At 33.8% G+C, this 13211-nt stretch overlaps 1 protein-coding gene across 2 annotated transcripts; it reads right to left on the bottom strand.

The window, feature by feature from the left end:
• Window positions 1–9116, bottom strand: LOC106764838 (CLP protease regulatory subunit CLPX3, mitochondrial). 2 transcript variants are annotated; one of them, XM_022784543.1, is made up of 15 exons: window positions 7625–9116; window positions 7277–7338; window positions 6985–7073; window positions 6767–6846; window positions 6439–6489; window positions 5743–5817; window positions 5584–5661; window positions 4429–4485; window positions 3591–3661; window positions 3381–3480; window positions 3077–3181; window positions 1502–1564; window positions 773–895; window positions 506–677; window positions 1–315 (listed from the first exon to the last, which is right to left on the bottom strand). In XM_022784543.1, exons 1-14 carry the CDS (start codon window positions 8564–8566, stop codon window positions 519–521), a joined length of 2055 nt encoding a protein of 684 aa, XP_022640264.1. In that variant the 5' UTR covers window positions 8567–9116; the 3' UTR covers window positions 1–315; window positions 506–518. The 2 variants fall into 2 exon arrangements, with proteins under 2 accessions (XP_022640264.1, XP_014504739.1); XM_014649253.2 differs by having other exon boundaries at window positions 525–677; window positions 7625–9110.
• Between the last annotated feature and the right edge of the window lie 4095 nt (window positions 9117–13211).

The following is a 13211-nucleotide window of genomic DNA, read 5'->3' as shown; positions in this document are numbered from 1 at the left end:
TAGAAAGTAAAAAAATGTCTTCATTGAGACTTCCTAAAAAATAATTGAAAATTTTGTATAATGTGCTGCCTAAATTAGCAATGCTACACTATACCTTTCTTTTTTTCTTCTATTATTTTTTTCCTATCCAGTGAACTTAGATATCAGTAGCTATGCTGTTATACAAGGGATAATTACAGCAACTCTTTTTTAAGAGTTTTATACAAATAACAATAACAAATTATACACTGATTTATGATATTACAAGCTCATGGCTCTTGATGAAAGCTCCAAATCCCCCTCATTTAAGTCTGATTCCCCCACGTCAACATTAACCTGTAAAAGATCAAGCAGGTTTAGTCCAAACTCAATACAGCATCCTCATAGCTCATAATGCATCAAATGAAGGAAAACATCTCCTGTAGGGGGCATGTTATTATTACATAAGCAGGGACAACTACAAGGTAACAGGAACAATTGATAGTTTTTATAACCAACCCTCCAACATAAAATCCAATGCATTCACCAGTACATGGAGATCATACCGCTGAATCTTTCATCTTAGCTAGGTACTGCTCCAAAGCACCATCTCCCCGAAGAATTTTCCCCCCACATCCGAGGGAAGTTAGTGATCCTACTGACTCTTCATCAACAACAACTGCATCAATTCGATCACTTCCTGTCTTAATATCAGGAATCTGGTGCACATGAGCATGGTATGTGTTAGTAAAAATCTGTAGAGAATTATGACAGTTTCTGATAGATATATACGAATAAGCAAACCGTTCAATACCTCAAACATCGCCTCAGTTAAAATGCTTTCCAGTAGGGATCTTAAACCTCTAGCACCAGTATTTTTGGACATTGCTTTCTTTGCTATCAGCCTTAGAGCTTTCTCTGTAAAGTGTAACTTGACCTGGACAATAGCAAATGGACACACCCGGGACAATTTTAATATTTTTAGCAAAAGGCAAAAACAAGTTCACAAGTTTGACCACAAAGAAGAAACACCAAATGGCCCAAAAACAATGGCAGACTAAATCAACCAAGGTTAGTTTTGATCAGTCTTCTATGTCAGGTTTCCGATATAGGAAGGCAAAAATGGTTTTAAGACAAGCTCCAGGCATCATCAACAGGTGGAAAAGGGATACTTTTATGTCATGGAGAGAATAGGAACAGGGAAATAAAAGTGATTAATTATACAAAAATTTGAAACAAAAGATATATGAAATGAGTGACTAAATAGAAGTTTAAATTAGTCTGTCTAAATCCTTTTAACCAAGGTAAAGTTTGAACAGTTTGCTTCTCAGTATGCCTAAATTTTGTTCCTTAGATATGGATCTGGTGGCCACATGAGTTCAGGTTTTCACAGCAAATAGTAGTCACATGCAGAGTCAGGCACTCCAACCGCCATAGACCCAAAAACACACAATGAGAGGCACAGAGAGAGAGAGGGAGAGAGGGAGAGAGGGAGAGAGAGAGAGAGAGAGAGAGAGAGAGAGAGAGAGAGAGAGAGCCTTACATTATTCATGCTAAATAATTTCTTGTACTGCTTGCCAAGAGCATTTTTTGGTTCAGTGAGGACCTGCAAACCCAATAGTCATATTTCAAAAACTATATTTCAAAATCTAAATATGAAGTAACATACTAGAAAGAAAGGGATTCCCATCTTTCAAAATCTTTTCTACTTTCCCAAACACGTTTATAACTGAAAAGAGAGGACAAAGTGTCAACATCAAAATCAAATAAAAAGAGACCACCTTTTTTAGATGGGTGTTTCAATAATTCTATGAAAACGCAATTAGGGAAATCATACAATCAAAGAACTATTGCTAAGTATCAAGTACTTGAGGAACCCAACCTCAAAAGCCAGCTATTAAGGAGGAAGAACCAAACACTTAAAATACTCTACCGAGCATCCCATACTACACAGTATGGGACTTGGGCACACCACAATACTCACGTCTTCTCACTTTTATAACTACCTTGAGGAACTTCTTCCAATTTTGCTATAATTATAAATTAAAACCAGTTCAGACCATTTTTAAGATTTAAATATTATATATATGTACACACACACAGAGAGACGAGGGATAGGGCCACTGATGGAAACCCCAACAAGGATTTCACTGCAACTGTATTATTTGATGAAAAATAGAATGTACCAGTCATTGCATTGAATGAAAAAAATAATCCAGAGCCTATGACTCATATCCAGAGAGACATCCACCAAACTACCCTTGTTCAATATTCTTTTCTGCCTTCCCTCATTCCCCTGCTGTTCTATTAAAGCAAGCTGTAAAACGGAAATGCTAATAGAATTCCTTCTGCAAATGCAGTAACTGTGTTCCACCTCACCAACTAATTCTGTCTTTTGAACACTCTTTCTTCCTTCTACAGTATACTTTCATGTGATGGGCTTTTTCAGAGTTAAGTCCAACATCTGATCCCATTCTTGCTCATTATCATAATTGCGCTCGAGGATCCTATCAGACACATCCTTTCTAACACTTTTTCCCATTGATTAAAATGTATACAAAACTACAAAATCAAGAACTTTATTAAATAAGATGTGAGACAAAAAATTGCAATTTCAAAGAAGCAACGATAGAGAATGTCCCTAACATTCCTCTCTCTGTGACATGCACAGTATTGACTTTTCCTTTTACATTTCATACCCATATCATAAGTGCCTATTCTAGTCAGTAAAATTTTTCAAAAATCCAATTGCTTTCCATGCTGTTAAATATGAACCGTGCACCTTCGTAAAAAGACCATAAGACTATATGTTATTTTCTTTATCAAATTTATTATTATTTTTATAAAAGTATTGAAGTTCATTTTTAAATGTATAACAAAAGCCTTGATCCTTGAGAGAAAAATATAAATTAAAGCTTTAAGGAGGCTGAAGACCCATATGGATTCTCAAGTCTTTATAATTTAGAAAGCATCATAAATCATAAATGACAGAACAGAATTATCATAGGATGGACCACTCGACAGGGAAGCAGAATCAGTCATTTGAGCACTAAATGGTTTAGAGAAATCGGGAAGTAATAGATATGACATGATTAAAAGACAAACAAGGTAAGAATACCATCATAAGTTGGTCTTCAGTTAAAGCAGACAAGCTGACTAAGATGGGGAATCGTCCAATAAACTCTGGTATGAGGCCAAATGCAATAAGATCAGCACTTTCCACCTGGAAAGTGTTAAACGCAACATTTTAGTCTCACTAGATAGTTATCAGCTACAACAGTTCATTATCTTATTATTGTGTCTTAATCTGGTGTTGGAATATAGGAGAAAGCACACACCAACATCGTACCTAAAATGTATTATTTACAAGCTTCAATTAAAAAAAAAGGCCAGTATTTCAGATAATAAGAGGCAATACTCACGGACTCAAGTAAAGATGATGTTACTACAGAATCTGTTATTCCACCAGTTCTCATATTGGCACGAACTGGTGCTCCAAAACCAATTGAAGAATCTTGTCGTCTGGTTAAATAATAAAAGTTAGTGAACACTCTGGCAGAAACCAAAGCACATGTAAAGCATCTATGATTTGTAAATAGTAACTCCTGCAAGACAAAAGCCAAAAAATCTACCTTTCTGAAATGGTTTTTTCAAGATCAATAAATGCTCCACCACATATAAAAAGGATATTTTTTGTGTCCATCTGTATAAGATAAAAAATGAATGGAATATTACTGAAGGAATTAACAAGTGTTACTAGCCATATGCAAAACTGTACTAGCCACTAAGTCACTATTGAAAAGTACTATGTTGGGAGAAACAAGAGTTTTCAAAACAAACTCCAGCTATCTATGTAGCTTTTAAAGCAAAGGTTTCGTCATTATTAACCAACCACTGAGGTTATTGTACCATTTTCCTTTTTTTTCTTTATTTTTCCAATAAGGAAAAGATACATTAATCATAAAAATAGAAACATGTTTATAAGTTATACACAAGGTAGTATCTTAGCATGTGGAACGGTCATTATAAATATTTATTTTATATAACTAAGATTTATAATAAATAAACATTTTTCAATATATAAATTACACTTTTTAACATAAAAATTTGTTAGGAATATATCTTTTAACATATAAAATTATTTTAAATTCATAATAAACAATTTATATCATAAGGCTAATTTTAATTTTGATAACTTATTCTAAAAACTATTAAAACTCAATTTACAAACAAAGATAAAAAGGATAGATTGTAAGATATAAGAGATGAAGAAAAAAAAAATTCTAAAAATGCTCTTGTCGAACAATAACTCCTAAACATGCTGTTCCAGATAGCTAATCTAGAGTATGTAGAAAGAGGATATCTAGGATTCAAGACAATGACAAAATAACATGAAAACATTTGTTAATCACACCCTGGTGCATGGATGAATAACATGACTAGTGATGTTATTCTTCCAAAACAACATACCTGAATGTTATCCCCCCTTGGATGCTTCCTGGCTCCTTTCTCAGGAACATTTACTATCTAGACAAAAAGAAATAAGTACAAGTTTAGGATACTGCAAGTAGTAATGGCACTAACCAATTTAGCACCTACCTATTCAAAACCTTCAGAACAAATAATCATCTATAAGAGAAAAGATGAAAATGTTCCACAAAACAGAAAGGTGATGTTACCCAAAAAAAAATCTATTAAATTTGGAATATGAGAACTTGCATTTATATTGCAAGCAAAAACTACAAATAAATCTAAAAATACAATGAATCTTAGAAAAGTCACTAAAAAGGACTAAAGAAAATTTAGAATCATAGAAGCAAATAAAACTAGCGTAACAGACCAGGGAGCAAATTTCGTCTCTCCTCAAATAATTCTAATTTTTTCATTTATCATCATGATTTTGTTTACCATGTAGTTCCTAGGCAAAAAGGATGTTATGATAATTAATGTTTGTTCAGTATTGCTGTGGGTGCTTTGATGGTCTAAATAAAGGCATATTTTTCTCTTAACAAGAGACTACTTGGTAAAAACTGCACATTTTCCTCAGATGTCAAGCTAGAATACCAAGTTCTTTTGGTTTGCCCCCAGGCCTCCAACAAAAGTTCGGGAACACAATCTTTGGAAGAACAAAAGCAAGTGAGCTATATTACTGTTTAGTTTATTTTAATTGGACAGAAGAAATTGGGAATACACAGGTTTCCTATGTAGAAAACAAAATTATACTCCAATTACCTTTCCTTTTACTAAACCCAATAACCAACACCATTGCATCAATTCAAAAATCTTGCCTCACGTTCCAACATCTCAGTCCTCGGTACACAAGAATTATAAAGCATGTCCACTTCATCTCACTGAATATATTACAGTTTGTCCTAGGAATCTCAAAATCATATCCTACCATGCAAAAATAAATATATATAATGTACTTTCTCAACCTAATTGAAATTACCATTAATGTATCAATGCTATTTGCTACTACCGATCAATTACCAGTTAAATACCCTAGGCACAAGATTAAATACCTATGTGAATAAATTGCTTGTCAAAAATGAAGATTTCAGTTCGAGAATGAGTGAGGTATACCACACCAGTTAGCAACAACTGTATTTAGGATCTTTTACTTACAGTTCCTTCCAGCATTTTTAATAATGCCTGTTGAACACCCTCACCAGAAACATCCCTGCTGATATTTAAGCTCTCAGCCTGTAACAATATTTACCATAACATTTAAAATCTTTAGTGGGTAAGAAGTATGAACTTATCAAATTAAATTAGTAAAGAAACCTTCTTAGTTATTTTGTCAACTTCATCAATGTAAATTATTCCTTGTTGAGCTGCTGCAACATTGAAATCTGCTGCCTGTATAGCAAAAATAATCAGTATAACAATGATATGGGAGACAGGTGAGACAAGTGAGATAGAAAGAACAATTTGCAGCATAAGAACAGTAGATGAGGAGATTCAAACACTAGCTTTCCTCCCTGACATGCATAATAATACCAATGAGGGAAGAAATCCAACATAACAAGCATCTCACTAGATAACAACCTATATACATACAACGATAAAAGGACTAAAATTTAGAAAAATTAAGAATATTTCAATTTTTACCATTTAGAAATTTTCTAACCAGACAACACAAGTCTATAGTTATTGATTATTATATAAGAAAATAGATGTCCACAAAATAATGAGGGAACAGAGTAATATTTTCTTGTCTATAACTAATGTAAATTGCTTAGAATTTGGGCTGACCTTTATCATTTTTAATTAAGTTTATAAAGCAAGGAAGTTTCCCTGAATGTAACAAACTCTATTGTGAGAAAATCCATTCATCATCAACTGTACAGTATAAGTGACCATACAAAAGGAAAACCTAAGAATTTCTAGGACACTGAAAATTGATAAACAGGGCAATTCATAGAAGTTAAAGAATTGATAATTTAATAAAACATAGTAATTGTGTAGAACAACACATACCGCTAGTAGTTTGTACAATATCGATTCAACATCTTCTCCAACATAACCAGCCTGCAAATTAAAATGCTCTTTTAGGTTTTGTCCAAGAAGAAATGAGCCAAACACAAAACCAAATCAGATATAGTTACTAATACTTAATACCCAAAGTTTCAGCTGTAAAAAACACATTGAATCCAACACAACATACCAAACACATTCTTATCTCTAAAATAAGAAGAAGAAAAATCAGATATTTGCCACAGGAAAATTGACAAATTTGCATCATTTACTTGCCTATGTCGTACTTTGTTTTCCGAATTCTAATATTACCTCATCAATGAATACTTGCCTGTGTTAAGGTTGTTGCATCAGCAATGACAAAAGGCACATTCACAAATCGAGCCAGTGTTTTGGCAAGTAATGTCTTCCCTATTTGATAAAATGTAGATTAGCATAGCACGCACACTGTAATTTCAGATGCTGGTATAAAAGAGCAAGCAATGTGGACACAATAAATTCTCATCTTACAAGAAAAGAAGAAAATAAATGAGTCAATGAATGTCATACCTGAACCTGTTGGACCCATCAAGAGAACATTACTCTTTTCTAGATCCACATTATCGTCATCATCTAATACTTCTGAATCTACAGTTGACCTAGTATCGAACTCCACCAATTCAATCATGGAAAAAAGATAATGTGAAAGAACAAACTATGATTTTGACATTTGGTAAAGTCCTCATACATCTATCATGACATATAGATTGGTTTATACATGAAGCGATCTGTATAAAAACGAGGAAATAAGGAATCAAAAGAACCAGCTGCAGTTCCACCAAGGGGTAGTAAAAGAACTAACCCTTTCTGTAAAGTGGCATGGTATATTCTTTTATAGTGGTTATAAACAGCTACAGAAAGCACCTTCAACAGAAACACGAACCATTAATGAGGTACAGTCAAAAAAATGCATTTACAGTATTTTGTAAGATATCAGCAAGTTTAATTGTTTCATACAATGAATGAATGAAAAAAAAAAAAAAAAAACATTGGAATCAAATTCAAAACTATGAGAATGAATATAGAATAGACACACATTTCAACTAATTTTCTTTCTGTCCTCATTCTGCATCCTAAACTATCTAAAAGGGGCACATTGACACATAATTACACATCAGCAAGGCAAACAAAACTCAATAAAACAGGATACCTTCTTGGCTCTCTCTTGGCCAATAACAAACTTGTCAAGACCCTTACATATCTCTTTCGGTGAGGGCAAATCCTTCCCCAAATTAGACCCTCCCCAGGCAGTCTTCTCACCATTGCCTCCACCACCACCTGAACCACCATTCCGCGGCCCCGTAGCCCGGATAACATTAATCCCAGGTGCAAAAGGCGGCCCTGGAGGAGTATGCACAGCCAACCCATTCTCATTCCCATTAACACCAGGCCACGACTCAGGTGGCTCCCCATTATTACCATTACCACCACCACCACCATTGTATGACATCAAAGTCTCCCACAATGACACTTCAAGCCATTTACTTGCGTTACTATTACTCTTAGGGCCAGACTCCTCTCCTCCATGAATACCCCTACTAGTACTACTACTACCTTCTTTGCCACCACCTTTCCCATGTGTGATCCTCCTAGGAGAATGTCCCTTACCACTTACATTATTAAGACCATTATTGTTAGTGCTACTGACCCTACCAATCTCCACGAAAGTACCTTGCAAAGGTGTAGTGTCATAAGGGCGAAAGTAATAAGCAGTTTTGCAACTCGGGCAAAGGTTAACCGCTTGGTAACCCTTTTCTCTCTCTCCCTCGCCATCCAATTCAGAATTAGACTCACTTTGTGGGGTGGGAAAATGGCGATTAGAGAAAACAAGGTTCATGTCCTTAGTACAACGTGGACAATTAGCCTCAGCCCGGATCTTCCGGGTCGGGTTGTCGTCCGACCCGCCGCGGTCCCACTTATACCGCTCCTGAACCCCCACCTGAGCCTCCCACCGCCGGTGGCCGGATATCATATTCAGCTGGGTCGAAATTGGGCAAAAATTTAACCCGATTCGCTGGTGCCCACGTGGCAGAAACCCCGAAAGCGATGCCATTTCCTTCGCCTTCTTCCATCTACCAAAGAGTCGCGACATGGGTCGAAGATTTTGATCCGAAAAGCCAAAATCGAGAACTTGGGATTAGGTTTGCGTTAATTAGTAAAGTAATGCTATGAATTTGGATAACCCAGTTGAGAAATTAGCGAGGAATGGTGAAAAAGAGAATAATTTTGGATCTGTGTGGGCGGATAAGAAAATGGGTGCGCGTGAATTTATGGGAGGGAGAAGAATACGGGAAGAAAGAGAGAGAATGAAGGAGAAGTTGGATTGGAGGGGAGAGGATTGAGCAAGAAGATAGAGCTAAGGAGTGTTTCTCGGTGAAGGAAAGAAAACTGCCAACACAAAGAACATGACACACGTTTGTGTCTCTCTCTATCTGTGATTTGAGGAAGTGTATGAAGTGGGTGGGTGATGGTTAAAGTGTTGTATTTTTTATTCTATTTTTAACTTTTTGACCATATACGATCTGCAATCCATTTTCTTAATGCTAAATTCTTAACACTCATCATCTTCTTCTTCTTCTTCTTCACTTCATCCTGTGTTGGATTGCAGCCATTTCCTACATTTCTGGTTTGGTTTCTATAAATAATGGAAAGCAAATATAGCAGCAAAAAGAGAGTTTTCAATGTTTATTTTTGAATGTTTATCTTTTTAATGAGCATTTATTGTCGGGTTTGTATGCAAGAAGATGTAGATGCAGATCCAAGACTATCATATAGATATAAATAATTCCACGTGGATGACATTCATTGATGAAAGTCATCACTGCTATTCTGTTGTTTAAAGATAAATCACCATCCCTTTATCTATTCAGTATACCAAATACTTCTTATTCATTTTGTTTGGTAAATTTTAATTTTATAGAAATGTTTTCATAAAATCTTTGAAGAGTTCACTTTTGTATTCCTTCGTTAAATTGAATAATTATATTTTTAATTTATAATTACAGTTAATTTATTTAATTATTTTCTAAATTGATATTATTTGTGTATATATACTCTGTTTTTCTTTTAATTTTATCTTTTAAATAAATATTATTTTGGACTAAAATAATTATATTCTTATTTTTTAAATGATAGTTAATTTAATTATTTTTTAAATTAAAAAATTGTTTAATTATTTATTATTTATTATTTTTATTTATTTAAATTTATAAACTTTTTAAATTAAATTCATTATCTACAAAAAAGACGCACAAGTATATAATATATGTTTTTCATTAATATATAAAGAAAATGATATGTATTCCTTATTGAGGAAAACCTTGTCCATGCCATGCACACAATTCTTATAACATTTAAATTTAATTATTCTATTCTCATTACATTAAACATTTATTATAGTGAGTATTTCTCCAACAACATAACTATTTCTAATATATTACATTCTAATACTCAAAGTATTAATTTACCAAAATCATACTTTGAATACAAAACATGCCTAATACTTAGACAAAGAGCTTCCTTAGAAAAAATTTCAAACTTGCACCAAACGAGTTAATATTGTGGTCCAACATGTTATTTATCACACGATAGTAAATATGATGCTTAACATCTCAAGTCCCTAAAGCTCTCTGGAATTTAAATTCCAATTAGCGTCCAACAGAACCTAAGTAGCGCCCAACAACAGTTAAGTAGCATCCAACACCGATCACTTATGAAGTTCACTGTCAAGTGAGCAGCCAACAGTTCTCACATAGCGCTCATCACTCTAGACAGTTGAAACTTATTGTCAAGTGAGTGCCCAACAGTATCAACCCACTGCCCAATGCAATATCAGAAAACCAATGAATATGAGCATCTCAACTTACTCGGTTAAGCCTACACATCCAAATTAACATAATTATCATTCACCATAATTTCATTCAATAGTTCTTTACATATTAGACCAATCAAGCAACTCAAACCAAATCATCATACAATCTAATCAAGTATAAACATGCAATCCAACAATAAGCACAATAAGCAATAACTAATACTAGTTTCCCCTACTTGAAGTAGATAATTTTTATTCAAAGTTGTTCCTTAGAGTTATACTCCTCGCATGATGACCTAACTATACAAAAAAAATTCTAATTAGAAATCTAAACATATCCTTATGATCGTGGACAAACAAAGATTCATTTTAAACTATTTTAACTCACATGCATTGAATCACAACTCACATGCGACTCAAAATGCCAATTGACCTAAAAAAAAGGTAAAAAAGTAAACTTACTTTATTCTTAAGTTTAATCAAATGGATTTGTAAATATTTTTGTTATGATCACTTTTATGGTCTTTGATCTTCAAATGAGGAAGAACGACATAAAAAATAAAATATAAAAATAAATTAGAGGAAAGTTTTAGAAAGAAAATATAGAGAGATAATGTTTTTTTTTATAAAATAAAACTTTATTAATAGAAATTCTATTTATAACTTTGTCCTTTTATTGATAAAAAAATTGAGTCTCATATTTAAAAATCACCAATACTTTTATACTATTTTTTGGATCTTATAATTATAATTTTATATTTTTATAATTTTATAACTTTATAATTTTATACTTTTAGTTCAATTTAAAAATAGTTTTCATTAAATATAATAAATCCTAAAGAAAAAATCCTCATAATTGTAAATGTTTAGAAAATAATATTTTAGAATTGATAGTTATTTAAAAATATTGATATTCTATTTTAATATTAAAATGCTACAGTATAAATAAAAGTTTTATAAAAGAATTTCATTATTTAAAAACATATAATCTTTTTAGAAACCACTTTTATAAAGCTTTTTTACTTCTCTCTAAACTTTCTCACTCTCTATTTCTATATTTGAAGATTGGATATTGTAATTCAAGTTGCAAGTCAAAGTTGTTTGATGAAATTTGAGAATATTGTCTGAATTGTATCGCAAGTGTGATGAATTGAGTTCAGGTATATGGTATAATTTGTAATTTGTGTGGTTTGAACTCTATATATGGTATTAGCTTGAACTAATATGATTAGAATAACATAAAACTACGGATTTTTGTTTTCTTCAGATCATGCAGACTCGTTGGGTGAGGGGTTGCGTTGTTGGGTGATGCCAAAGTCAGAGAGTCATTGACTTGGTAGTCATTAGGCGAGAATATTCTCATTGAACGACTACAAAGTCAGAGAGTTCGTTAACTTGGTTGTCGTTGAACACGTCTAGACTTCGTTGGAGGAATTTTGGGTAATTTAATTCGTATGAGTCCTAGTGTTGGTGTTGTTGATAAAGACCTCTAGTCATTGGCAAGTGGGCCTATAAGAATTATTTTTTGAGCGAGTGGATGCTTTCATTAAGTGAGACAAAATGTTTTCAGCCATTTCTATTTCACTGTTTTTGTGTGCAGATGTAATCTTATAGGTTATTAAGAGAATTATTTGTGTAGGTGATCTGCATAAGGATGGTTGGTATTGATTCAATGAGGATTAAGGTTTTTTTTTTATTAGTGTATGCATTGATATAAGGATTTAGTATTGAAAGTTATAATGCTTTAATATTTATTCAGTCTCATGTAAAGAAGGATGAGGTATGCGGTAAGAGGAACACGAGGTTCGTCAAGGGGCTTTACGTTGGCCTAATATGTTATTAGACTAACCTAAATCCATTGACAATGACTATATAATGTAGTAAATGTCACCTCAAGTGCAAAACTTGTTAGAGAATATGATATTAATGCATGTATCTAGATAATTAAGTCTTGCTCTAGTTTTTATATGTGATATATTTGTCTTTATGAAGGACTATGTGATGTTAATATTATTTCCATTATATGAAAACTCTTTCACACATTAACTTATCCTTTTTTGTGTTGTTGTTTTGTGTTTGTTTACTTCTTGTTCAATGATTACTTTCATTGATGTGAGTAAATAAAAAATAAATAAGAGTTTATCCAACTTAGAATGAGAGAAATGGAATTGTTTAGTTTAGGGTTTGAGTGTGTTAAACCTTTTTTAAAAGACTTTAAATTGTTATTTTTTTTTATCTCCAGTTCCTTTTGTATAAACCTTTAGTACATGCACTAGTAAAAAAAAAGCAATATACAGCGCACATTATGACACGGTTCATCCGAAACCGCAGCATAATGTTGCGCGGTGGCAGTTTTGTAAATAAAACTAACTTATATGTCGCGGTTCCCCACTTAACCTCGGCATATACCCCAGTCAACCAACCCCTTTGACGCCACGTCAGAAAAAAAATTTAATGCAGGGGGAATAGGCCGCGGTTCTCTGGCCAACCGCGGCGTAGTCCCCTGTCAATTTATTGCAGGGGCTGACTCTTGGGGAATGTCAGCAGGTGGCAGGGGGAATAGGCCGTAGTTGGTCAATGTCAGCAGGTGGCAGGGGGAATAGGCCGCGGTTGGTCAGAGAACCGCGGCCTATTCTCCCTGCAACCTGCTGACATTCCCCAAATGGCAGTTGGGAGCAGTTGGGGGGATTCTGAACGTTAGGGAATAGGCAGCGGTTCCCTGGACAACTGCGGCCTATTCCCTGGTCAGAGTAATTTTTTATAATTTTCAAAGCATATGTCGCGGTTCAGCGCCCAACCGCGGCATATAAGTTAAATAAATTTTCAAAAATGCCATTTTGGATAATTTTTTTTAAAGGAATAGGCCGCGGTTAAGTGTAGAACCGCGGCGGATTCACTTCTGAAGGCTAAAAAACAAAAAGTCTGA

This window comes from Vigna radiata, chromosome 1 (genome assembly GCF_000741045.1).
Source record: "Vigna radiata var. radiata cultivar VC1973A chromosome 1, Vradiata_ver6, whole genome shotgun sequence".
NCBI lineage: Eukaryota > Viridiplantae > Streptophyta > Magnoliopsida > Fabales > Fabaceae > Vigna > Vigna radiata.
Note: the sequence above shows the minus strand (reverse complement) of the source record. Positions and strands in the feature narration are given on the sequence as shown.

What these genes read in the sequence shown, in the direction of transcription:
- LOC106764838 (XM_014649253.2), bottom strand. Translation starts at nt 8,566, where the DNA reads ATGTCGCGACTCTTTGGTAGATGGAAGAAGGCGAAGGAAATGGCATCG. An exon ending in CAAGGGGGGATAACATTCAG is followed by an intron (nt 3,662 to 4,428) that starts GTATGTTGTTTT and finishes TATCTTATACAG; the next exon opens with ATGGACACAAAAAATATCCT. An exon ending in CTGAAGACCAACTTATGATG is followed by an intron (nt 1,565 to 3,076) that starts GTATTCTTACCT and finishes TTGGGTTTGCAG; the next exon opens with GTCCTCACTGAACCAAAAAA.